Below are 26,252 nucleotides of genomic sequence, written 5' to 3'. Positions count from 1 at the left end.
TGGTGTTCTTGAAGCAACATTCATCTTTCTTGGACACTGGGAGATCACTTAACACACTACGCCTCCCCAAGAGACTAGTTCAAAATGGTACCAAGGAATGACTAGACATGGAGAAGAAAGACTGGAACTGATGTGTACTTAAATCAGTGTCCCAAACCAACCCCATCACTCACCTGCATTTAAGATATAACGTCTGGTCAGCTTGAACGACATATTGTGTGCCTTTTAAACTTAGTTCAGGTCCTTTCAATTTTGACCCTGAGCTGGATCCTGGAAAAAAATTTAAAAAAAAATTATTTGTAAGTTGCCCCCACCTTTTTCTTCTTTCAATTATACCTTCATTCTAAAGAACAAATTTTCATCTTGAGTTTCCCTCGTCTTTCTCTAAGATAAGAGTCTCCCGTTATGTTGATCAAATAGCCAGTAGTAGCAATAATTAATAGGGCTGAGAGCATTCTTGAATTTTACTCTCTTGGTATGATTTATTTCCACAACAGAAAAGTTCTTTGTTTACCACCTGACACCATATACTCTAGAAGCAAAAAGGCTTAATTGTTCTGGTCTTTACAAAACAGCAGATAGAGTCAGAATGCTATGCTGAGGGCAGAGTAGAGAGCAGCTCTCTCAGAAGGTTGCCTTGAATTCAGTCTTTGCCATTTATGTCCAAATGAGAAGGAACAGCATGGCATCCTGGCTAGGGGATGCTTGGGGTCAGGAAGACTGGGATTCAAATTCTGCCTTTGACACCTACTAGCTATGTGACCATAGTGAAGCTTGGTATAGCAGGAAATTATCTAAGATTACAAAATCATGGAATTTCCCCAGCAGAAACTCTCTATACCAATGGAATTACAGGCCTACATACTTTTAAAAAAAACTAAATATTCACATATATGTATAATTATAATAATACGTTTGAATAATGTTTTACATACAGTCACAAAACACTTTCCTTGAGAATGCTATCAAAACTTTCTGCCTCCACTTCCTTTTCTTGTACTCACTTCTGGACTCTGCACCCTGGCTTCTGAATTCATCAGTTAACCGAAACTGTCCTCTCAAAAGTTACCAGTGATCCTCTAATTGCCAAATCAAGTGGCCTTTTCTCAATCCTCATCTTTCTTAGCTTCTCTGCAGTCTTTGATACTGTCAATCCCCTTCTCCTCCTGGAATCTTTCTCCTCTCTGGGCTCTTGTGACACCACACTCTTCTGAAACTTTTCCTATTTGTATGGTCTCTCTTTCTCAGCATCCTTTGCTGGTTCTTTCTCCATGTCATGCCCAGGGTATATTTTCTCCTTTCACTCTATACTGACACTTGTTGATCTCATCAGTTCCCCCGGGTTCAATTATCAGCCCTTTGAAAATCTATTCTAGTCCTAACTTTTTTCTTGAATTCCAGTCTCACATCACCAACTGCTTCTTGGACATCTCAAATGCAATATTCCATAGGCATCTGAAACTCGACACATCCAATACATAACTCATTACCTTTCTCCTCTTTTAAAAATTCCCTATATTCAAGGACACCATCGTCTGTCTCAGGTATCAAGGACTGCAGCCTCAGGAGTATCCTAGACTCCTCAGTCTTACTCACCTTGTTTATCCAATCTATTGCCACACCCTGTTATTTTGCCTTCACAATATAGTTTCTTTTGTCTCTACTCATACAACCACCACTATGAATCAGGACCTCATCACCTTGCATCTAGAGTTATTGCCATAGCCTTCCATTTGGTTGCCCTGTCTCAAGTATTCTCCCCCCCCCCAACAATCCGTTCTTCACTCAGCTGCCAAGGTGATTTTCTAAAGCCTAGGTCTGACCATGTCACCTCCCTCCACCCTCAACTCAGTAAACTCCAGTATTTCCCTACTGAAGTCCTGTGTTTTTTCTTTAAGGTTCTGCATAACCTGGCCTCTTCCTATCTTCAAAGTGTTCTTATACTTCACTTCCCTCCACACGTTATATGGTCCGGCTCCCTTGGCCTAGTTTCTCATATAAAACTACATCTCTCATCTCCAAGCTGTTGCACTGAATGTCCCCCAATCCTTGAGTGTTCTCCCTTCACCTCTTAGCTTCAGTGGCTTCTTTCAACACTCAACCAATCACCTGCAGGAGTGTTTCCTGGTTTACCTATTGCTGATGTCTTCTTCTCTAAGACTATCTTCCAGCTACTCCAAATATTTCTTGTATGTACCTAGTTATTTACATGTTGTCTTCCCCATTAAATTATTTCACTTTTCTCTTTGTATCCCTAGCCTCTAGCACACTACCTGCCACATTGTGAGTGTTTAATAAATGCTTGTCAACTGACGTCTTGACAGATATAATTTGATTCACACAACTTTAAATATTAACCCATTTTTACAAATGAGAAAACTGAAGTGGTTTCTATTCCTCAGTAGCTATATATCCTAAAAATAAAGGCAGCGTGGGAAAGAAAATCTTCTCTATATATTGACCCCAATTTTTTACCCAAAGTTTTTTACCTTAATACGTCAACTCATACACCATGATAGCTGGAAGAGTAGTTTATCAAGTTTAAATACTGGATTATAAGTTTATAAGACAAAAATGTGTATGGTTACCTCCTTATTTTCTACTCTTTATTTTATCTATAGGCATTACAAAGTTATTAATTCTCTGAATGCCATAATCTCCCTATCTACAGATTGTAATGATGAGGCTATTTCCATATGTCATGGGAATATTTTAATAGTTAAGTTTATTCTTAAGGTATTTAGTTGCTACCTTCTCCTAAAGTTCTACACCAGCACCTCGTCACAATATGGAGATAACTTTATGTTCTCTGTGGAATGCAACTTTTTCAAGGTCCTACTAAGCTGGAGAAACTCTGAATATGGCCCAGAAAAGATAGGCCTAGCGATAGACTACTGTCTGAGAACCTGATTAGCTAAATTTTGAGATGCTCATTGCCAGAATGTTGGCCACAGCAACTCATAAAAGTTAGTTAATCAGCCTTTACTCATTTGTTCTGCTCTACCAGGCCTACCTTCTAGCCAAACTATGTTACTAGCAGCTTCCCAAACTGAACACTCCATCTTCTGCTTGCATACAGTCACACAGAACTTCCGTCATGTTTAGAATGTCCTTCCTCCTTATCTTCCTCTCACAGAAAAAGCCTTCTTTTGAAGTCCAGCTTACTCACCCCTTCCTCTGTGAAACCTTCTATGGTTCCCAACATCCCAGTTGTCGGTGTTTTTTTCCATCTCGATTTTCCTCATGCCATATATATTTACATTTTGTTGCCTCATTTCCATGCAAGCTTCCTAAAAGCTGATCCTGTCTTATTCTTCTATATGTATCTCTAGCACTTTGCGCACAGGAAGCACTTAATGTTCATTCATTCATTCATTCATTCATTCATTCATTCATTCATTCATGTAAAACAACAGCTATATTCTGTCTTTGAATCTCCTGTGCCTAACACAGGGCCTTACACACAGTAAACACTTAATAAATCTTTGCTGAATTAAACTGAAGCTCCGAAATAGGGATATGCCTTGGATTAGGATTCACACAACCTTCTATTCAACCTAATTTTTTTCTTCACTCACTGAATCCCATTGCTTTACTGTTACATTATCAGGAGGTGATTTCCAAGAGTAAATCTCATGTGAAGCTTAAGAGGCAATTACCCCACTGTGGAGCTCTAAGGGAGATTGGAATTTTCCACTCCTCTACTTCAGCAGCCTGAGTTCTGAATAAAAAGAATTACTTCCTCTCCTCCCCCTCCCATAAAATAGTCTGTCTGGAAACTATTGTTTTCATTACTATTAAAAAAAGCCACCAAAACCATACTGGGTCATAATAATGGCTCTGGGAATCTTAAAAATAAAATTAATCTTTTTCACCTTATAGATGAGGAAACTGAGACCCAGAGACTTGCCCCAGGTCAGACAGGTAGTAAACAGTAAATTCAGCATTGGAATCCCAGGTCTTTTGACTCCTAATCCAATTGTGTTTACTTTATACCATACTGCATTCTGTGAAGTTCAGTTTTCCAAGTGGCAAAAGACAGAAAATAATTTTGCTCTTCAGTCGTCTATGAAGACACCAAGTATTCTATGTTCTCTATACTTTTTGGTCAATTGCTTTTTGTTTGTTTGTGTTAAAGGTGTCATTGCATGTATTTTTCAGAAAATGTTTATGGAGTTGAAGATTGCCTGACCAATTTTTTTCTCCTTTTAAAAATATTTATTTTTAATTCCACATTCTCTCTCCTTCCAACCTTCCCCTACCATTGAGAAGGCAAGAAAAATGATACCCATTGTACATATGAAGGCATGCAAAACATATTTCTGTATTAGCCATCTTTGGGAAAGGGGCAAGAAAAAAAAAAGAAAAATCTCTTTCATAAGTCCATTAGTTCTCTCTATATAGGTCAATAGCATTTTTTTTGTCATGAGTGATAATGGATCATTGTAATGATCAGAGTTACTAAGTCTTTCACAGTTGATTATTTTTTCAATATTACTGTTAATGGGTACATTATTCTCCTGGTTCTGCTCACATCACTTTGTACTTGTTCATTTAAGGTTCCTAGGTTTTTCTGAAACCATCCCCCTCATCATTTCTCACAGCACAATAGTATTCTATCACATTCATTCCATCACCATAACTTGTTCAGCCATTCCTCAGTTGATTAATATCCCCTCAGTTTCCAATTGGCTGTTACCACAAAAAAAGCTGATAAAATATTTTTGTAAATATGGGTCCTTTTCTTTTCCTTTGATCTCCTTGGGCATAGATCTAGTAGCAATAATGCTAGTTCAAAGGGTATGCACAGTTTCATAACCCTTTGGGCATAGTAACAAATTGTTCTCCAGAATGACTGGACTAGTTCACAGCTCCATCAACAATGCATTAATGTTTCTATTTTTCCACATGCTTTCCAGCATTTGTTTCCTTTTTTGTTATCTTAGTCAATCTGATGGGTGAAAGGTAGTACCTCAGAGTTATTTTAATGTGCATTTATCTAGCAATTAGTGATTTAGAGCATTTTTTCATACAATTATTGATAGCATTGGTTTCTTCTCATGGAAACTTCCTGCTTATATCCTTTGACCATTTATCAATTTGGGAATGCCCTTTATTTTTATAAATTTGGGTCAGTTCCCTATATAACTGAGAAACAGGACTTTTATCAAAGAAACTTACTATAAAATTGTTTCCCAGTTTCCTATTTTCCTTTTAATTTTGAATGCATTGTGTTGTTTGTCCAAAAACTTTTTAATTTTATGTAATCAAAATTATCCATTTTACCTCCTGTGAACCTCTCTCTCTCCTGTTTTGTTATGAAATCTTCCCTTCTCCATAGACCTGACAGGTCATTTTTTCCCCATGCTCTTCTAATTTGACTATGACATCACTCTTTATGTCTAAACCATTCTTAGCTTATCTTGGTATATGGGTGAGATGTTGGTCTATGCCTAGTTTCTGCAAGACTACTCTCCAATTTTCCCATCAGTTTTTCTCAAACAGTGAGTTCGTGCCCCAACATCTGGGATCATTTGGGTTTATCAAACACACTAGGTTATTGTGCTCGTTTGCTTTTCTATATTGTGTACCTAATCTATTCCATTGATCAACCACTCTATTTCTTCTCCAATATCAAACTGTTTCGCTATTGGTGAGAGAGAATTACCCAGGGCATTCCTTAGTAAATTTATGACATTATGCTTCACTTGCCAAATCACAGATTTAAAAAAAAAAACTTTATCCAGAAATTACTTTGAGCTTCTACCTCTCATTTCTCTTTTTCCCTCCAAGCCATGCATTAAATAAAACTGAATAGCTCATTTGACTTCAATGGATGCAGCTAGTGATGTCCAAGAGGTGTCTGAACTTATGTTTACAATTAAACAAAATGTAACCAAAATAATTAATGTCCATTCTAAGGTCCTTCCAGGCTAACAGGATACTTAAATGCCTCAGCGAATCTATGCCACTGTGGCACAGTGAATAGAGTGTTGGATTTGAATCGTCTGTCAAATACTTGTTAGCTCTGTGACCACGGTCAAATCAGTTAAACTCTTAGAGCCCCAGTTTCCTCAATCGTAAAACTGGGTATAATAATATTTCCACTACCACCCTTACCCAATCGTTGTGAGAAAAGTACTTTGAAAACTTCAAAATGCTCTGCAAATATGAGTTATTATTTCCTCCATCAGTGCAGAGCACGAGCCACTCATGTTTTATGCTCCTGTGAGATTCTTGTCTATGCTCTACCATACTTCCTCCGTAGAGAATCAACCCAGTGTACTGGAGAACCTCCTCTAGGTCATTTTATTTGGCTAACTATAACTGTGAAAAAATGTAGCTCCTGCTAGGCTCCATTAAGAATTTCGTACCCTTCTTTACCTAAAATTGTGTAAAAGCTTTCACTTCAGTGGAAAATAAAGAAGTAAATTCCAAAAAAATGTAAGGAAGAGATAATCTACAAATACAAATTCTGAAACATAAGCTACATCTTTCTTTATTTGATTTTGAGTAATATGGCCTGAGTTTAAGTCCTCACTCTATCATTAAGTAGGCCTGTAGATTTAATGATAGCTAGCATTTAGGGGGTTCTTTAAGGTTTGGAAAGCACTTTAAAAATAATGTCTCATTTGGTCCTCACAATAATCCTGTGAATAGGTGCTATTATTATCCCCATTTTACCAATGAGGAAATTGAGGCTGAGAGAAGTTAAGTCAATTATGAAGTCACACTGCTTAGTAAGTGTCTGAAGTTAGGCCTTCTTGACTCCATAACTATCTACTATACCAAGCAGACATGTCACTTAACATTTTGGAGCTCATTTTCTTTTTCAAATCAATGTTTCCCAATTTTTTTTTTGTTTTATGAGCCATTTCAACCATAAGAACCAGAACAAAACCTGATATGAGTCCCCAGGGTTTTTTAATATACTATTCATAACATTCTTTTAGATTTATTCATTAAATACTTACAGTAACTACAGTAATAACTTTTGCCCTCCAAAGCTCCAAAGAAAAATTTACATTACATAATTACAAAATATAAAATTTCATCTTACCTTAAAGAATTAAAACTCTAAATATAAAATTACAAAAGTTTAATTATGAAATTATTATTAGTTTTTTATATGGGACATTCTGTAAGAATTGAAAGAAGTAATCCAGCAAGACCTGATATGCTTCCTGTTATTTGTAAGCCTTCATATGAAATTTCTTTATTTTATAATTATTTTTGTTGAATACAAATAACATTTTATTTTTAATAGTATTTTATTTTTTCCAATGACATGTAAAGACAATTTTCAACATTCATTTCTTGAAAGATTTTGAGTTCCAAATTTTTCTCTCTCCCTCCTTCACCTCCTTCCTCCCAAAGATAGCAAGCAATCTGATATAGGTTATACATGTACAATAATGTAAAACATCAAATAACATTTAAATGAAAGATAAGTTATATCTTAGAAAATGTTCAACATAAAAACTTAATTTCAATGTTGGACTTCTTATCTGAACAAGAGTTTCTAATATTTCACAGTCTTAAACCTGGTTCCAAATCAAATGTGTTTCTGTATTTTGATCTAAAACAACAGTAAAGTGAAAATACTCACATAAATATATGGTGGGAAATGATAGTAAAGTTTTATAAGCTGGGGGTTTTTTTGAGATGGGAATTCATTTAAAAAAATTTAGCCACCTAATTGACTTAGTGAATAGCTAGGTATGATATAAAATATTTATTTTCTTACTGACTAATAATAAACACTATATTAAATGATAAATGTACTTAAAGTTTAATTGGCTATATCACTTCTACATATAAATTAATTTTTGTAAGGAAATCTTCAGATGTGACAGTCTTTTCTTCTACACTGGTACGCTAGCAATACTCTCACAGAAACTCTACTGAACAATTAACCACTATTGCCAACCAGTTCATTTAAAAATCAGTCAATAGAAAAATAATGGAAATGGAAAAGAAGTTAAACTGGAAAACAGCCTTAATGAGAGGCAATATAAGATTTGGTTCTGTAGAACATTTATGATGGTTTGTGATAGTTTCAAAATGACTTATAATGTGCATGCCTAGTAATCATGATTTTGAATCAGCTTGACATTTGTACTGCAAGAATGCAGACATTTGTAATATCTTCATCTTGTGCATGTAGCTGATGGGACATGATTACAGAGTAACAGAGAAGATGACGGAATTGTAGTATGCAGAACACAAATGTGGGTATGTGCATGTATCTTATGTTGGGAATCTAATGTCAAATCGTTGTGGCATTTTGTGAACAATTTGATGACATGTTGAGAAATTACAAAAATACAATGCACTTAGAAGCAGAGTTCAATATAATTGCTGCACAAACATCAAAATTGTTGCATACTTGATTTTGATAGTTTTGAATTACTGTAGAAACAACAAACATATTTCTAATACGTACATAGCTTATTGTCACAGAAGAATATATATGTGTGTGTGTGTGTGTATATATATATATATATATATACACACACACACACATATGTAACATAAATTGGGCAGTTATTTACTATTAAAGGCACCATTAGAGAATTTCTAGTTTGAACTCCTTGGAACATTGTCTCAAACACCCAAGCGTTCACAAATAACTAAATGGGAACCAATTACATAGATAATTGCCAAATCTCCTTTACAGTTCTTACATTTCATTATTCTATGGTTAATTTAATGAGTTTTTTAAAATAGAAATCAAGCTTCAAAAACATTTATGAATAAAGCTGGGCCATAAAGGTTGTTGGATTATATGGCTTATTTTAAAGGTTCAAGTATATATTGATCTGCCTATACAATGTATATGATTATCCAGACTCAAGATGTTGGTTTTTTTTTTAAAGTTGAAGTTAAGGAAATTATTTCTTCTTCATTTTTAATTTCACTGGGCAAACTTACAAAGAGTATTTCTAAGGTATGTAATTGGGACAAGTATTCTATTTTCCATTTTCAAGGACTCAAAGTGGGTTGAAAGGTTCATTTTCTGTTTTTCTTAAAGACTAACTAGCAGATGTCAAAGCCACAGAAATTTGAATGGTACTAGCACAACTTGAGTCTTTCTTAAAGCACTTAAAGTGGTTCATGAAAACAACTATGATGTTAACAAAAAAAATTTAATTTTTCTGTTTCTAAAACTTTTGGTTTCATTGCAAGAGGTTACAGAAGAGATAAAGATTGTGTGTGTGTGTATTTGTATACACAATTTTGTTTCTCTGAAAACTTCAAAACTATTTTTTTAAACAACAGAATTAGATTTTTCATCACATTTTTCTTTCAGCTAGGGCAGAGTGTGAAGAAAGTTCTTGCTATGCCAAAATTGAGAAATCACCCCATGCATTAAGATAGCATGAAGCTCTGACTCAGTGCTAACTAATCTCTTGTGCAGATAAGGTTATTTGCAACTTTGAGACAGCAAACTTAGATTGTAGACTATCTGAGATTAGACTAGGTAATTGATCTTCATTCCTATCCAACCAGCAGAGCAGAAATATTAAAGCAGCTGTCCAGCACAGGAATTCAGACTTGAAATGTGTATTGGTACATTTAATATTGTATCTAATCCCAAAGGGCTTTTATTTTATTATACATCTGCTTACTATATTGGAGTCATTACTTTACAGTTGGAAGACATTTAATTCTAGCTCTTATTCTAGCCCTTATTGTTTACTTGTTTTAACAAGTCTATCACAAAAAGTCCCAAGATCATTATATCCAGAATATACTACCAGTTCTAAACATATTAAAGGGATTTCAGCAACTATTGTGCAGAATTCAGACTTGAGAATTTAGAAGTCACTCACTTCTTAAAGTATTTCTAACCAGCAATTAACCATGAGCACTTAACCACAAAATATTTCAATAATTCCATTGTAATTTTATTATTTTTAAATGACTGGAAATAAACCTCAGATTTTCGATTACATTCAACAAAAGCCAAACGTGGAACCTACGATAGCATTCAAAGTGCGTAGTACCAAGAACAGAGGACTGTCTCAACATCACAAGGAACTCTGCATGGAAAAAGCTAAAACTTTTATATGACATGCATTTATTGGGTCATTACCTTAATTCATTTTTCTTTAACTTTACAAAAGTAATTTAAAGGAAATTTCTATATAGTCTGAATAGTTACCAGGAAAAATAAGACAACAGAGAAATTCCTACTGTCAATATTTATAAGAGGACTACATCTTCAGGGGGCCTCTCTATGCTGCATTTTACTTGACACTAGCTTCTCCAAGGGGTCATAGTTTAACAGGGCACATTCATTTATCATTATGCCTGTCACCAGGCAACCTTAAGGAGCCTACCCTTACAATGACCTACACCCATGTGCAGCTTCTTTTCCGGTGACAACCTCAGTTAATTAAGGTTGGTCAGTGAGAAATCTCCTGCCGACAAGGTGTTGTTACCTTCCCCTAAAAATGTCCTACTCCTAATACCCCAGACCTCTTTATTGGAGAGATAAAAAGAAATAACACCCTCCTCAGAACTGTTTAATAACATATCATTTCACTTTACCATACAATATTCCAAGTCATTTGACTTGCCTGACAGTCAAAGAACTGATTGACAGGACATGCAAAATACAATTTACAAAGTGTTTAGTGCAGAAATCTGGCATACTCTTCAGCTAGTTATTTATAAGGAGATGAGCAAAAAGTGATCATTACTCCCATGAAAATTCTTAAAGGAAGCTTTGTCTCTAGAGGAGCTAATTCTGTACTTTCTCTGTTAATTAGGAAAAATTAGTAATATTGGCCAGTATATTAAAACTGTTAATATTGCTGTACTGAAGTGCCATTTCCCACTGTGTGAGAATCTGACTGATAACTGCCAATCGTATTATACTGTTATTCAAATGGATGCATGAATCATTTTCAAGTTATGCTTTATTCATGTCTATTGAACTCTGTTACAAGAAAACCTGAAAACTGGCTGCCTCATAAAACAAAGATAACATTTCAGTAAATATCAATATCTAGAGAGTGGCAAAGTTGTATATACAGCATTTGGGAGTTATATACATGACTTACTCAAAGTGTATTTTTCAAAAAATGAATCAATTTTTCTAGTGCAGGGGTTGTTAACCCCTTTTTTTGCATGTCATAATAGACTCATTTGGCAGTCTGATGAAGGCTATGAATCCCTTAAATATCAATATCTAGAGAGTGGCAAAGTTGTATATACAGCATTTGGGAGTTATATACATGACTTACTCAAAGTGTATTTTTCAAAAAATGAATCAATTTTTCTAGTGCAGGGGTTGTTAACCCCTTTTTTTGCATGTCATAATAGACTCATTTGGCAGTCTGATGAAGGCTATGAATCCCTTCTCAGAAGAATATTTTAAATTACAAAATAAAATGTATAGCATTACAAAAGAATCTAACTATATTCAAGTAAAGATGTAATTTTTTTTCCCACTTAAGTTCATGAACTCCTTGAAATCTATCTATGGACCCCTGAGGAAGTGGTCCCATAGGACCCAGTTAAGAATCTCTTTTCTAGTCCTTATCTCTCTTTCAATATCTGAGTTAGCCACTTATAAATCAGTCAGTAAGTCAGAAGCAGCTTGGTCAGAAAGAACATTGCATTAGGAGTCAGAAACCTCCTGGCCTTGGTCCTGGTTCCACCACTCCCAAGTCCTATGACTTCAGGCTAATCACCTAATCTGTCTAAGCCTTGATTTCCTTATCTGGAAAAATGAGGATGATAATAACTGTCCTGACTGCCTAAAGCATTCATTTGAGGCTCCTCATTTGAATATCTAACGAGAATATTTATGTGAGAGCACCTTAGAAACTGTAAGGTACCATATGAATGTATTTATTATTGAGATATAGTACAGATAAAATAGTTTGACTGCTTTGTTATTAGATTTTAAATTCCTAGATTACTTAGAATGACAAATTTTGGTTCTGTCACGGGAACTCTATCAAGTGTTTTCCTGATGTAATTTTGTGTTTTAATACATGTTAGAGTATGAATGTTTTCTGGGCAAAGGTTATCAGTCTCAGGGTTTTAACCCTATGCAGCAAATCTTAGAGCATTCATTATAAGGACAGGGCTTGGTCAGGACACTATCATTGCCCCTGTTTTCTTTCTCACAATGTTTTCATGGTGCTATTCCCTTCTTTGTGAAAAGTGATAGCACACTCATGAAACTTTATGAATACGTTTTATACATCCCTCATGGGCTCCCTTGGGAAGGAAAATAGAATGAAGGAAAGGAAAATATCTCATTAGTGCTTTCTTTCCCCAGTGGACCTATTCAGAAAGTATGGTGCTGGGACTGAAAAACCTGAATTCTAATCCAAGCCTTATCAGCTTGGTCCCTTAGCCAATCTTTAATCTTCACTTAAAATTTCTTTGCCTCAGTTTTTTCTTCCTGGGCTGTGATGCTTTTTAGTAACTAGCAAAAAAATTTCTTCACAACTGTTTAACACATTCTAAATACAAAATAGTGGTGAGATATATATATCTATATTATATATAGATATATATACACATATACATATATATACACACACATATATATATACACATATATACACACACACACACACATATATATGTGTGTGTGTGTGTGTGTGCGTGTGTGTGCGCGCGCGCATGAAATACATTGGCACTACTACCATCCATGTGTGGTGGAGAAGAAAGTTTTATCTTTGCCATTTCACATCTTAGTTCTCACCTAATTCTTCAGTTAAAAGTTTTTTTTTAAATAAGCTATCCCATAATGCCAAGATGAGGTTTTATTTTGGTTTTAGAAAAGAAGTCATATTAGAGATCTTTACTAGGTACCTGAGAATCATAAAGTTCTTGTTTTTCATTTGTTCTTTCTCCTTTATTTATTTGTTAAATCTACCAAGAAGAGATCTTTCTGCAGCACTTGAGCCTATCCATTGGAGATGTCTTTAATCCAGATACTAATGAAGGTAAATTAAGAAAGACCTGACTATCTTTGCCACAAATAACATATTCAAAGCCTCTGACCTTTGGGCTTTAGGTTGCCAACACTCAGCAATAAAGCTATCCATCACAGGCAATCCTTTCCTGAATGCTGTGTTTGCATACATTTTAAGGCTCATTAAACACTACTGGACCATTGTATTTTCTATTGTCAAATTAAATTTTGTTCTAAACTTAACAGGCTGAAATGCAATTGATTTTCCTTGCACATAATATAATAATCCTCCTTAAGCAGAGGAATATGCCTGTTGACCAAACAGGTCTTCTCCATATTAGATTCCTATGATTTTAATACGTTCTCTAGGCTCCCTTGAGTAGTAAATATTTTAATTGAGGCGCCTTTCTAAAATTTTACAAGCATTCTTCTGCTTATATCCATTGGAGGAATTATATTTCCATCATAAATGCTATTTTCTAGAAGAGTGATATGCTTAATTATTGTAGTCAGTATATTTTATCATATAATGATAGGTCTTTCCTAAAAAAAATGTCTAAGACCATTTGAAATCATTAATAGCCTGGAAGTATGAATACTCCCAAACAATTAACCTATTCAGTGCCTTTGGTCTGAACTTTTAACATTTTTTCTTATCAACTTCAATTATCCTGTTTAGGAAAGAAGATTTTCAGAAACTATAAAACACCATAAAATGATTAATTAGAAATGGATTAAGATCTGCTCCAAAATATGGCCGTTAAAGCAAACATAACTTCATAGAACTCTTGTCTCTTATTTACCTTTTTTGGCTACTTTTCCTTGTTCCCAACCAGCTCTTGCTTCTGCTTTCTACCATGTTCTCTAATGGTCCACAATCCCTTTCTTTTGCCCTTCATTTTCTTTCCTTTTTCTCTCTAGAACTTTAGATTTCCTTCTACTCCTTCATCTATCTGCTCATGGCTTTAAATTCTTTATTCTCCTTTTCCATGCCTTTTTCAACATTTTTGCCTTTATCTTATTTTTTTCTTTTATACCTGCCTAATAACTCCTCCTGATTTTCTGAGATTTCTTTCCTTTCATCTCTACGCTTTAAAATAAGAAAAAAGCTACGTTAGTTTTTTCTTCTACTCAAACCTTTTGGTTTACAAGCTACTTATAAAGAGAAAAGCACTCCCGGGCATACTCATATCATTCACTTTCAGTTACCTCTGGGAGGGAAAAACCCAAAGTAAGCAAAAAACCCAACCTTCCTAAGCCTCCTGGATACCTGACCCTAGTTATTTTGTGCTTTTGTGTAGAAACATCATGGAAGATGGAGGTAGAGGTGGGCAATTCAGACTTCTGGTGAAGAATTGAATAAAAGAATTAGAGAAAGGACACAAAACCTTGTTACCAGATGAGTTATCTTTTAGAAGACTGTTCCCATCTCTCCTCTGCCCACTTCCTCCCTGCCTTTACCCACTCTTTGCCCCCACCTTCTTCAATCATCACTTCTTAGCCAAGAAGAGAATGGCTAGTTGTGAACTTCATCCAGACTCTAGCACCTTGTGAAGGCTCTAGGCTACCTTGAGGGCACTGTTTCAGGAACAAGAATGAATAAATATGTCAGACCCTTTGATATGATGTTTTAAGATTCATGAAGCACTTTCCTCATCATTATCCTTTGAGGTGGGCAGTGCCAGCCAGTTATTATCACCATTTTATGAGACTGGAAAAGTTGTAATTTGTCATAGCTGTTAATAAATGTCAGAATCAAAACTAGCCATCAGTAATTCCTATCAGATTGGCCTTATTTTTTGGCCTAGATGTGATTTAATCACAATAGGGAATGCCCTGGACAAAAGCTCCCTCTGCCAATGGAGAGCAATAACCATTCTACAACTAGAGTTTCAGTTGCCTGTGGCATTTTATTATCACAATGACAGAGGCAGGTTTTGAACCCAGGTCTTCCTGACAAGACCAGCTCTCTAGGACTATGCCATGCTGCATCTCATCAGATTGAATATCAGTAAAATATTGACCCATCACTATTTTATACATTTGATGTACTAATTTTCAAATAAGTATTTTCATTAGAATTAGTGGTAGTAGAAAAGATTTAGCTGCTGAAGAGTCAGAGGCAGTGCAGTATAACAGAAAGAATGATTGATTTTGATTCAGAAGGGTCTGAGTTCAACTCTCAGCTCTGTCACTGTGTACCTGGGCAAATCAACTTCTCTGAGCTTCAGGTTCCACATCTGTAAAATGAGGGGTTTGGACTTCATGATCCCCAAAGTCCCTTCTAGCTCTAAATTCTATGACTCACAGACTAATATTTTGCTCTGTGCCTAGCATCGAGTTAACGGTTCAGCAGAACAGGGCCAAGATTGCCCGTGGTGAAGAGTGCCCAGTGGGAAACCTAAAGGAGAAAAGAAGGTACATCCTGGGGTTTATTGCTGCCACCCAGGCTCCTCCTGGGTATCTCCCCTTCTCTATAAGTATTGATTCTTATAAAGTTATTCTAGGATCAAGGTGGGGCTCTAATATCCCTCACAAGAATCCCTGAGACCCCAGAGTCCTTCTAAACTCTAAAGGCTCAGCACATTCTACACTATTCACGTTTTATAGGGAACCAGTGAGGTGTAAGTAGGCAGTGGATTTGCCAAGCAACACAGAAGTGAAACTTGAGGGAACACACTAAGATTTTTTCTTCTAAACTAAATGAAAATTAGTCAGTTATCAGTTCTTGGCCAATTTATATTAGCCAGAGTGAATTTCACACAAGAGAAAAAATAGGACATCAGATGACTGCCATACCAGAAATCTATATATGGCAGACTAAAAAGTGTTAAATATTTAAGATTCTCTCAAGGGAAAATATTAAAGGGATTAGTAATAGAACAGCTATATGCTTGAATTGGCCTTTTAGAAACCACCCCAAGAAGATTAGGTTCAATATGCTATATTTTTATCAATGTGAAATTACAGTAGGGATATACAGTATTCTAAAATAATTTAATCAAAGCTATTTCTTAAGAGAAATCTCTCCTACTAAGGTTATACTTAGGCTATTAATTCACATTGTTAACTAAAGCTACTAACTGATTCAGTCCCACCAGTATATCATTTTAAATTGAAGAGGAAATGCATATTAAAAACAAAAAACTGAAAACAAATAAACAAAAAATCTTTTCATCTTGAGTCCTAGCAATTCACCCCTAGAATAATTTGTAAGTAGATATAGATTAATTGAATTTCAGACTAGCCTACAAAAAGGTAATATCCCTCCTAAATGCTGCCATCTGTATTTACTATATCCTGAAATTTTCAAAGCTTTTTAAATATTCCCTTATATGTCAGACATTTTGCATAGGATCTTTTTCATCTAAGGCTTTAGGGATATATGAGACAATTAGGTATCTAAACAAAGTAATTTTCAGATTCAATCAAGTTGTGACTTGATTCATGACTTAAAACTCAGATACGGCTGACACAAACTTTAAATCCCCACATAGTTTTCCTAATTTCTAATTAAATTAAAATTCCCAATGGATAGTCTATTAAACTATAGAAGTTTCCAAAGAATTATAAAGAACAAAAAAATCTGATCCAGTGTGAGCCTTTAGTTGGGAAAAAGAGTTAACCACATCTCCCAAGTAGAAAACAATAAAATTCATCGTGGATGAATTTGTTTGTTTGTAATCCTCTCAAATATATCCCTCTCTTTCCAACTGTTCATGTACAGTTATAATTACTCTGTCAATTTAGAAAAAAGAAAATAGCTGAAAAAAATTAAAGAGTATTAATATTTCCAATTCCAGATAATCTCCTCCATGCAAGTGGTCCATTTAACACTACAACAAAGAGAATTTTATTCTCTAGATGTTTCTTAGAGACATAGGATGAAACTGCTTTACAGGTAGCATATTACGTATCTTCCATGAATTCTAATAAATGTGACCATGTTTTAGTTTTGAAAAGTACCCCATTGCAAATGGCAGAAAAAGCAGGTTAGAAGTTAGATACCAATTTAGTCTTTTCTAAAGTTCACATGTAATAAAAGAAATTTTTGAAGTAAGACCATACCCATGGGAAGATTGGTGCTAAGCAAAGATTTATTTTTGATGATTACAATGATGACGATGATATCTGTTGTCATCAATCACAAAATGGAATGGAAGCCTATTGCTATCCTATGCTGAAAAGAGACATCTTTTTAGTGCTTAAATACACTTACCTCTTTCATTTTGGGAAACAGTAAAGCTTCCAATCAGAATAAAAATTCCCATTTTGCCTAGAACAAGGGTTCTTAACCTTTTTTGTGTAGTAGGTTACCTTTAAGGTGAAGTTTATGGACCCCATCTCAGAATAATATTCTTAAATGTGTAAAATACATAGGATTATAAGGGAAACCAATTATATTCAAATACAGTTATGGACATATATGTATGTATGTGTACATATACACATATAGATATATAAATACACATAAATATAAATATACGTACATATATACACATACAAATGTGTATGTCTGTATCTATCTATATCCAACTAGCTATCTATCCCATGTTAATGGACTTCAGGTTAAGAATCCTTAGTGAAAAGCAGGCCATTGTTTCACCTTCCTTCTCTGCTTTTCTCTCCGAATGCATTCCACTGTCTCTTCCTCATTCAAGATCTCCTTGATACACATTTCCTCCCTTTCTCTTCCTTGGAGATGTATTTTAGTAGTCTGCTGATTCACAGAGTTACCACCTGCATTCAGGGTCAGAAAAGTCTCAAGATCCTCCTTCACCAGCTCCTGCTCTTGCCCCATTAATGAACAGCTGCAAAGAACTATGGATCCTTAGGGGCTCCTAAGATCTGAAAACTCCTTAAAGAAGAGGAAACAGGATTCTGAAAAGGAACCTGATGGAAGGAAGTATGAGTTATTTCAAAGCCCATGGCTTGAATACTCTGTTTAGAATTTTTGTCTCACATTGTCCTTCTCACCCTCTTTAGGCAACCAAGTCAAGTTATGTGAGAGATGGCCAGAGGGCTATGTAAATACTAAAAATGTAAATCTGAAGGGTACCTTCAAGATTACCTAGCCTAACACTATCATCTTTTAAAAATTATTAATATCTTTTTTTTATCATTTACATTTCCCAATATATCCCTCTTACCTAATCCTGCCAGAAAGACCAACCTTATAACAAAGCAAACCAAAATATTGAAACAGATCTCTGATAGCTTCAGTTCAGGAATTCACTCCAATGATACAGATTGCAACCTGTCCATGTCTGCCCCTCCTGTTCAATGTCCTCCCAAAAGTTTTCTACAAGGTCTCCCTCATTGTGCTGAGGACCTTCTCCCAACATCTTGAGGGTCCCAGTAGAGCATTCTGGCTTTCCATTCCTCACTCTTACGACATAAAAATTCATCTTTTCTGTCTGTCAAAAAATTCATTGATAGTATCCATTATTCTTGTTCTTCAGAAATTCCTCTTCGGCTTTAGTCTGTGGCCTGTTCACACCTGCTACATACCTTCCCATGCTCATCTTGAGATCTTCAGAGGCAGTGTTGTTCCAAGTCTTGCTGCCTCACAGCAAAATTAGTAAAATGTTTGTATTAAAAAGATGAGCATTTATTGTTATGGAAATCTTGGGATGAGTAAAAGTACAACCCATAATGAAGAATAAAAGAGGAAAAACAGTTCAAGAAAACTAACAAAAACATCAACTGAGGGGCAGCTAGGTGGCGAAGTGGATAGAGCACTAACCCTGGAGTCAGGAGGACCTGAGTTCAAATCTAGCCTCAGACCAGACACTTGACACTTAGCTTCGTGACCCTGGGCAAGTCACTTAACCCCAATTGCCTTGCCAAAAAAACAAAACAAAAAAATACCAACTGAATCTGACATTCTATGCAATATTCCATACCCATATTGCTTCTCTGCAAAGTAGAGAAGGGAAGTGCATTCTCATATTTCTCCACTGGGGTCGAGGTTGCCCATTAAAATTTCATTGCATTTAGTTTTGATTGTTTTCCACCTCTATAATTTTACAAATGAGGTTAAGGGTCCCCTTTTTTTTTTCTTCTAGAAAAGTCACCCATGGAGTAAGACTCAGAGCTTGGAATTAGAATTCAGGTCTTTCAAATCCAAATCTATTACTCTTTCTGCTAAGCCATGTTATCTCTCTGACTTAGTGGATCTACACTAGCCTCCAGTTTCTAGGATTTTGTGATGATCATTATCCCACCTGCTAAACTGATTTACCAGAGACATAGGTAGCACCTATTATATGCAATAGAGCACTTCTTCAGTACAGCCTTAGGAAAGAAAAGGGTCAATGGCTTCCCCATTCCTTGCTAGTAGCAAAGTTCAGGGCTGTAATGTAAGTAAAGGAAAAGCTAGTTCAACTCTACCCTCTTTTATTTACCTACTCCTTTCTCCTTAGAAAAGCTAAGGGGACATAATTTAGTTCTTTCTGAATAAGTTTCTAAAGAGGAGATTCCCGATCAGAGATCCCATGGCACAATCCTGGAGAAAGCATAGAGCTGGCCACCCTTTCAACTTTGGGTTCCTACTGTCAGCATTGGGAAATAGGATTGTTTTATGATCTACCCCTGTCTACTCAAGAAGTTAGTTGGCACAAGGTGCCTAAAGCTTTTGTTATTGAGTCATTCTTCAGTCACGTCTGACTCTCCGTGACCCCATTTGGGGTTTTCTTGGCAGTGGTTTGCCATTTCCTTCTCCTGATTATTTTAGAGATGAGGAACTGAGGCAATCAGGGTTAATTGACTTGTCCAGCATCACACAGCTGGAAAGTGTCTGAGGCCAAATCTGAACTCAGGAAGATGAGTCTTCCTGACTACAGGCCTAGCATTCTATCCACTTTGCCATCTAGCTCCCTACATGCTGAAGGCAGAGGTGCCCTGATATTGAGATTATTATTCATAAGAAACTCTTTCACCATGCCTGTTGTCTTACATATTGATTTCTTGTAGAAATGCTAATTGTTATTTTCCTGAATCAGTTGGTCTTTTTTTAAAAGTTGTTAATAAGACATTTAAACAAGAGCTGTCATTCAAAGGTTCTTTCTTAACTGTGTCAGCTTGGGTAAGTCACAGCCTCTCTGGGCATCAACTTTCAGCTATAAATTAAGGCTTTTGGATATCTAAGAATCTTTCTTTCCAGGTTTTAGGATTCCATGATTATATTTTCTTTGCATGAGCAGTGTTCTCTTAGGAAGATGACAGCCTACCTCTAAAACTCTGGTTGGCAAAAAATTCCTTCATTGAAACTACGTGTTCTAAAGGTCCCAACAGCAATGGAGGAATCAAAAAGTGAGCTTAATGGAGGGCTCATCTTATTTTTGGCCCTTGGAAACTAGGGACAGTACTTTCTTCTGTGACAATCATAGCATTCTTATGACAACCAAAGCTATTCAAAAGGATTATATTTTTAGAGCTGGAAGGGACCCTAATTCAAACCTCTTCTGTCCTTTCTCATTTTACACGTCAGGGAACTGAGGCACAGAGAGATTAAAATAACAAAGCTGGAATTTGAATCCAGGTCTCGTATCTCCGAATCCGGTGTTCTTTCCACTATAAATGCCCTAAAAATGTTTCACCCTAAAAATGTTTATCCCCGACCATACTTTTCTATATGTGTTAAGTAACTACAAGTTAGGAATTCTTACTACTTCATAAAGTCTTACTTTTCCTGGAAGAAAAATGCCCAGATCTATGGGGGAACTTTAGCATCCACTGTGGCAACAGAGGAGATGGCTCTGTGAGAAGAAATGGCCTTTAGGTTGTCAGGTTTCCTAAACCCAGTGGGAAAGCCCCAGGCAGTCTTGCTGTATCCCCTCTTCCTGCTCCCAGTTGTGATGCAGGAAATCTAACCCACTATCTCTAGCAGACTCAATGGAACCATTTCCTTAATGAAACCCCACTGCAGTCCCACAAGCTGAGCCAGAGCCCTTCCTTTCAAGTCCTTCCTCAATTACCCCATCCCTCTTATTTCCTTTCACTCTCTCAGCCTGGCATAAAATCCAGTAATTTAATCATCAGCAGCTTGCAGTTTCCAAGCCACCCAAGAGTGTGAGGAGTGAACAATTGTTCTGGAAAGCAGCAGGCATGATATATTGTCCTTCCCACACAGCCTTCCCCAAAACATTATAACCACTGAACAGATTATTCTGTCCTTTGAAGCATCTAAACCACACTCAGAGTATCAAAAAATATCCAGTAGTCATGAATATTTTTTCTAAATTGAAATTAAAAATCCGATTGAATCTTAGTTGATCTTCTAATGACAAATGCACTGAAAAACCACAATTTTAAGAAATATTCAAACAACATGGGTATTTTTCATTAATATTATTGAATTACATTTTGAATTCCATGACCAAGAGTCATTTTCTATCCATCTCTATCCTCATTCCATATACGTACAAAGCATATCAATGTGAACAATTTACTTTGCCATATGCTATATTAACCCTTAGGATTAAAATTTTACTTTTTCAAATATAAAATGTCCAAACCAAAGTAAACAATAAAAATGGATAAAAAAAATCGGTTTTTAGGTAACAGTGCTTTAGAATGCTTTTCCTTGATGACATTGATTTAGCCTTTTCTTAGTTCATTTAAAAAGCATTTTTCCAACATGTCGTTTTCAACACTCATAATAGTGTCCCCAAAATAAATGAAGTCATGTCTTGACAGTTTCCTTACTACTGTAAGGTAGAACAAAGTACTTTCTTTTTAAAAATAAGATAAGCCATACAATGTAGGCTAAACTTGGCATTAGAGGCTCAGTCCCCCACCCCACTCTGAAGAAACTCTAACTAGAAAGTTATTTCCAGATCAAATATGTGAACTATCATGATATTACACTCCCTTCTCCTCCCCCAAGTTGAAGCACATACAGAAAGAGAAAGGCAGACAGACACCGAATGAGTCTATACTTAGGAAAATGCTACTTTTCTACATGCTAGAGGAGAAATTTGACTGCTATTATTAATATTAGACTTTATAACAATAAAAGTTGCAGTCACTTTTGCATGGCAATTATTTGGAATCATCACAAAAGTGAAGCACAGAGTAAGATCTGCCCACATTCTGTACAGCAAGGCAGGATAAGCATGACTTATAGATTAATGGTATCAGACACAAGTCTTAAAATATAGATCTCAAATGAGCAATTAATAAGAACAGGGCATTTAAATACATTTCCCAGGGCTTTCTTTTTTGGGGATGGATTAATGACATTGTGAAATGCATTAGTTAAAGCATAAATAAACTTCTAGGAGAGAGATGCCTTTATGAAACACCTGTAAAGAATGTAAGTTACAAGATACTGAACTGTTGAGCGCAGTTTTTGGAGTTCAACTCAAATTTTAGGAATCTCCTTTTTGCTGCCGTGAGTATAAGGGACAGTAAATGACAGCAAACATACAAAACAGAGCAAAAATTACTCCTACCTTAAAATTTATTTAAGCAAAAATTATTCCAACTCTTCCAATTTGGGAAATCATGGTTCATTTTAATCCAGCATTTAATTTACTTGAACATTCATTATAGTTTCCCACATTGATTTCACCTAGTTCTCAATGCTAGTAGTATCTGACATTCAGTATCAACTAAATACATAGTCTTAAATCTATAAACATCTCAAGGACCTTTCTTCTTAAAAATGATAAAAGGTTAACTTTAAGATAAAAATAAAATATTTCCATATTTAGTTACCAGGTGTAGTATCTGAAAGGTTAGGAAATAAACATTTAGCTTATAGAAAGAAAAAAAGAAAGACAGACAGACAGACAGAAAAGTTCTAATTTTTTAAAAGAAAAAAACATCAAAAAAGACTTGTTTGTGTACAAGGTTGCAATATACTAGGATTTTAGAGATTTTCTATTCTTTTATTAGAGGTATTCTATTCTTTTCTAATTTTTGTTGTTTTCCAGTGTATTAGAAGAAGATAATGAGAAATCAAGGCTGATATTTATACCATAAGATGCAAAGCCAACTAGAGAAACTTTGGAGCATGCTGTACCAGGTATGATGACCAGAGGTTAGATGGCAAAAGTTTCTAAAAGTAAGAAATAACATAGCCCCTCACCACCACAACCTTTTGTTCCAAATACTTCTCACTGAATCTTATTTTTTAAAGACATGAAAACGAAGCAATATTTGTGGCTACCTAAAGTCAAACTAGTGAAATTTAAAAGGGGATGCTTCCCAGCATCTATACAAATCATAAAGATCAACTCCTTCTAAGTGATTAATTAATGAGTGCAAATGATGTCCATGTAACAGACAACTTTTTGAAAAGAAAAAAAAATGTTGCTAGGAGTGAAAACAGAATGTTCAATTTACTACAGTTATTTTGGGAATGTCTCCAACCTTACGGCACTTTTAGACCCTACAAACCATTCCTGGCTCCAAGTTTAATAGTTTAACCAGTCTAATTGGAATTATTGTTTGTTACTCAGATCTGACAGTCTAATTGGTCTTCCCACTGAGAATATTCAACTGTTACTGCCTTCTAGCTGGGTCTAAGGTGAATGAGCATTTCCCCTGCCTCTCTTTTGCTGTATTGACATCTCTCCCTATGAAGTTTCATGTTGATTTTTACCATTTCTTCTTGCCAAGCAAAGGACTCTCTTAGAGGTGAGCCCCTTACCTTCCCCAAGAAGCCAGAGAATCCCTTCATCATTTAGATGATGGAAAGAGAAAAATAAAGCACAAAGACCCCAAACCTGTTTTAACCTTTCTTGAGAGCTTGGAACTTTTCATTCATTGCATTAACTGTCATTTACATTCTTGACCAAGTTGTCTGGCCACCTGACTTCTTTAATTCCTTAGAAGTACTGACTTTGGAGATGCATTTGATTTCCATCTTGTCCATCTAATTTCTAAGAAGGTGTCTGCCCATTTACTGAATCCTATTCATTCCTTCCGCCACTAAAATCCTACTTCTATTCCTCTTGCCTAAAAAGACACAATGAGAGGTGACCCTGGGATTCTTGAAGTCTATGCCGGCAGAATATAAGTGCTGGAATATAAATTCATCCAAGCTGAAGAAGACTGAGTATAGTTGGGGACAGACTGTCCGCCAAGGACCAGCCTACTTAAATTTGGAGAATGTCATCATCAATCGCTCGGCTACCAAGAGATAATTTCATTTTTCCCTTTGGCAAATACAGTTTGCTAAGGTATTGCTGGGTTGCACTGGTATGGGATCTCTGAAATATTAAAGCAAGCATATGTCTCCTAGTTCAGTGAAAAATCTAAGAGGCTGGGCCTGTAATACTGAAGAGTAACCACGTTTGCAAGGGACTTTTCGTTTCTGACTAGGATGAGAATTGAATCGCTCTCTTTAACAGCAGTTGGGAAAGAACTGGCCAGTCCGTCTGAGCCAAGATAACGGGTTGAAGTCTCCAAGCGCTGGGGTCTGTTTGCAAAGAGAAACTCAGCTGCTGCTCATTGATGACATGACTAATAGTTTCGGTAAAAGTTCCCGGGGCCAGTCAGCTCTGTTAACAGATACCACGAAGATCTTTTGCCTTCTTTGATCCAATTTTAAGTCTGAGGTCTTCGGAAAGTTTGGATATTCTGGAAAATTATTTGGGTCTCCTCAGGTAATACGAGTCTGGCAAACTAAACTACTCTTCCTTCCCTCTGCTGGTCCAGATCCATACGTGGTCCCAACTTCAACCCAGCCTAATTTATCTCAGAGAGAATTTCTGGATTAGCTCGACTGGATCCAGAGATAACCCGTAACCCAGTACTACGTGCTCGCTCTATGCCTGTTTTGGACTCCACGCTGCAGCGCTCCCCTCGGGGCTGAGAAAAAAGCCAAGTGGAGAATAGAGAGAGGCGGAGCAGGGATACCGGGGTTTGGAGTGGTGGGAGACGGGCCACTGAGATTGAGTACTCAGCTCTTGAGAGCGGGAGGTCCCCAGAGCCAATTACCCTTGATTCATGACTTGCACCAACTCCCAGCTCGACAGATAACTAGGAGAGAAGACCAAGGAGCAAGTTCAGTAGTTTTGAGACGGAGAAGGCGTCCCCTGCGTCACTGCCCAGTCTACCTGCCTGCCTGCTCTCTACTCGCGGTCTCTCAGATTTCCACACCTGCCACCCCAATATATCCCAGCAACCTCTTCTCTTGGAAATGGGGTTGGAACCCATTATTCTTCCTCATTTCAGTTCCTTTACTGCCCTTGGCACGCCAGACGGCGGCAGGCCGGGAACTCTTACCTGTGAGAAGCAGACAGCCCAATAGGACGGAGAACGCGGCCCCGGTGACCACCCAGCTGAACATGGTAAGGGACGCTGCGAGGCAGATAGATGTCTGTCCCTTCTTTTCCCAGAGACGCCAATAAATAAAGCCGGATGGGCCCCCTTGCGCTGCGGCTCAACTCCGCCAGCGCCTTCGGTTCCTGGTCCCCAAAGTTTCTCTGTCGCGCTAGGCAGCGTGGCTGCTCGGCTCGGAGAAAAGCGTAACCATCCACTTCTTAATCCTCAAACCCGCGCCTGCCTCCAGTCGGCTGGTGAGTGTCCCGGGAGCCCGCTGCGGCGTCTCCCGGACGCGTGCTGCTCTCCTCTGCCGCTGCAGCCGCGGCAGTCTTTGCTGTTGCTGCTGCTGCTGCTGCTGCCGCCTCCGCCGCGGCCAAGGAGGAAAAGAGGGAGTGTCCACGGGGTGCGCTCCTTTTAGCCTCCTGCGGACATCAATTCGGAGCCGAGCAGCGGGCGGGGGCGATTTATAACCTTTCCCCTATCCGATCTCCCTCCTCCCTTGGGCACCTCCTTCCCGTGACGTCAAGGGGTCCCCCACCCCCTTTTATCCGCCTCCAGGACACCCCCCACCCACCCCTTTTTTCCTCTTGGGACCTGCAGCGACGCACCCACTTCCCGGCCTTTCTGCTGCTCGCTGAGGTCCGGGAGAGGAAAGCAGACTAGAGGACCGGAGAAAAGGGGAGAGGGAGGAGGGTTGGGCACTCGGTGGCTGCGTTCCCAACACTCAACCAGCCCAAGGAGCCAGCACACAGGTCTTTCCTTCCCCCGCCCTCCATATCCATCTCATCCCGTCCGGTCCAGTCCGGTCACACCCCGAGCAGGAGATTTCATACAGCCTCCCCCTAACTACAACTTACTAGGAACCTTGTGCTGACCAAAGTTGTAAAGAGGAAATGGCAAAGATGAAGCCCGATTCAAACTTGTTTTTTTGGGACCCCCTTCATCACTCTTCTTCACTCTTCCCCCCCACCTGTGTTTGGAAAATCCAAACTGCCCTATTCCCAGCCTTCAGCTTCCCAGCAGTGAC

General features: G+C 37.2%; 1 protein-coding gene across 1 annotated transcript in view; it reads right to left on the bottom strand.

The window, feature by feature from the left end:
• FLT1 (fms related receptor tyrosine kinase 1) overlaps positions 1 to 25,693 on the bottom strand; it is a 112,849-nt gene extending 87,156 nt beyond the window's left edge. The window contains 2 exon segments of the mRNA XM_020997130.2: positions 174 to 270; positions 25,187 to 25,693. Of these exon segments, the coding sequence (XP_020852789.1) occupies positions 174 to 270; positions 25,187 to 25,250 (161 nt within the window). The 5' untranslated portion in view covers positions 25,251 to 25,693.
• Positions 25,694 to 26,252: the final 559 nt, after the last annotated feature.

Source organism: Phascolarctos cinereus, unplaced genomic scaffold (assembly GCF_003287225.1).
Source record: "Phascolarctos cinereus isolate Bilbo 61053 unplaced genomic scaffold, phaCin_HiC Scaffold_726;HRSCAF=1367, whole genome shotgun sequence".
Classification (NCBI taxonomy): Eukaryota; Metazoa; Chordata; class Mammalia; order Diprotodontia; family Phascolarctidae; genus Phascolarctos; species Phascolarctos cinereus.
Note: the sequence above shows the minus strand (reverse complement) of the source record. Positions and strands in the feature narration are given on the sequence as shown.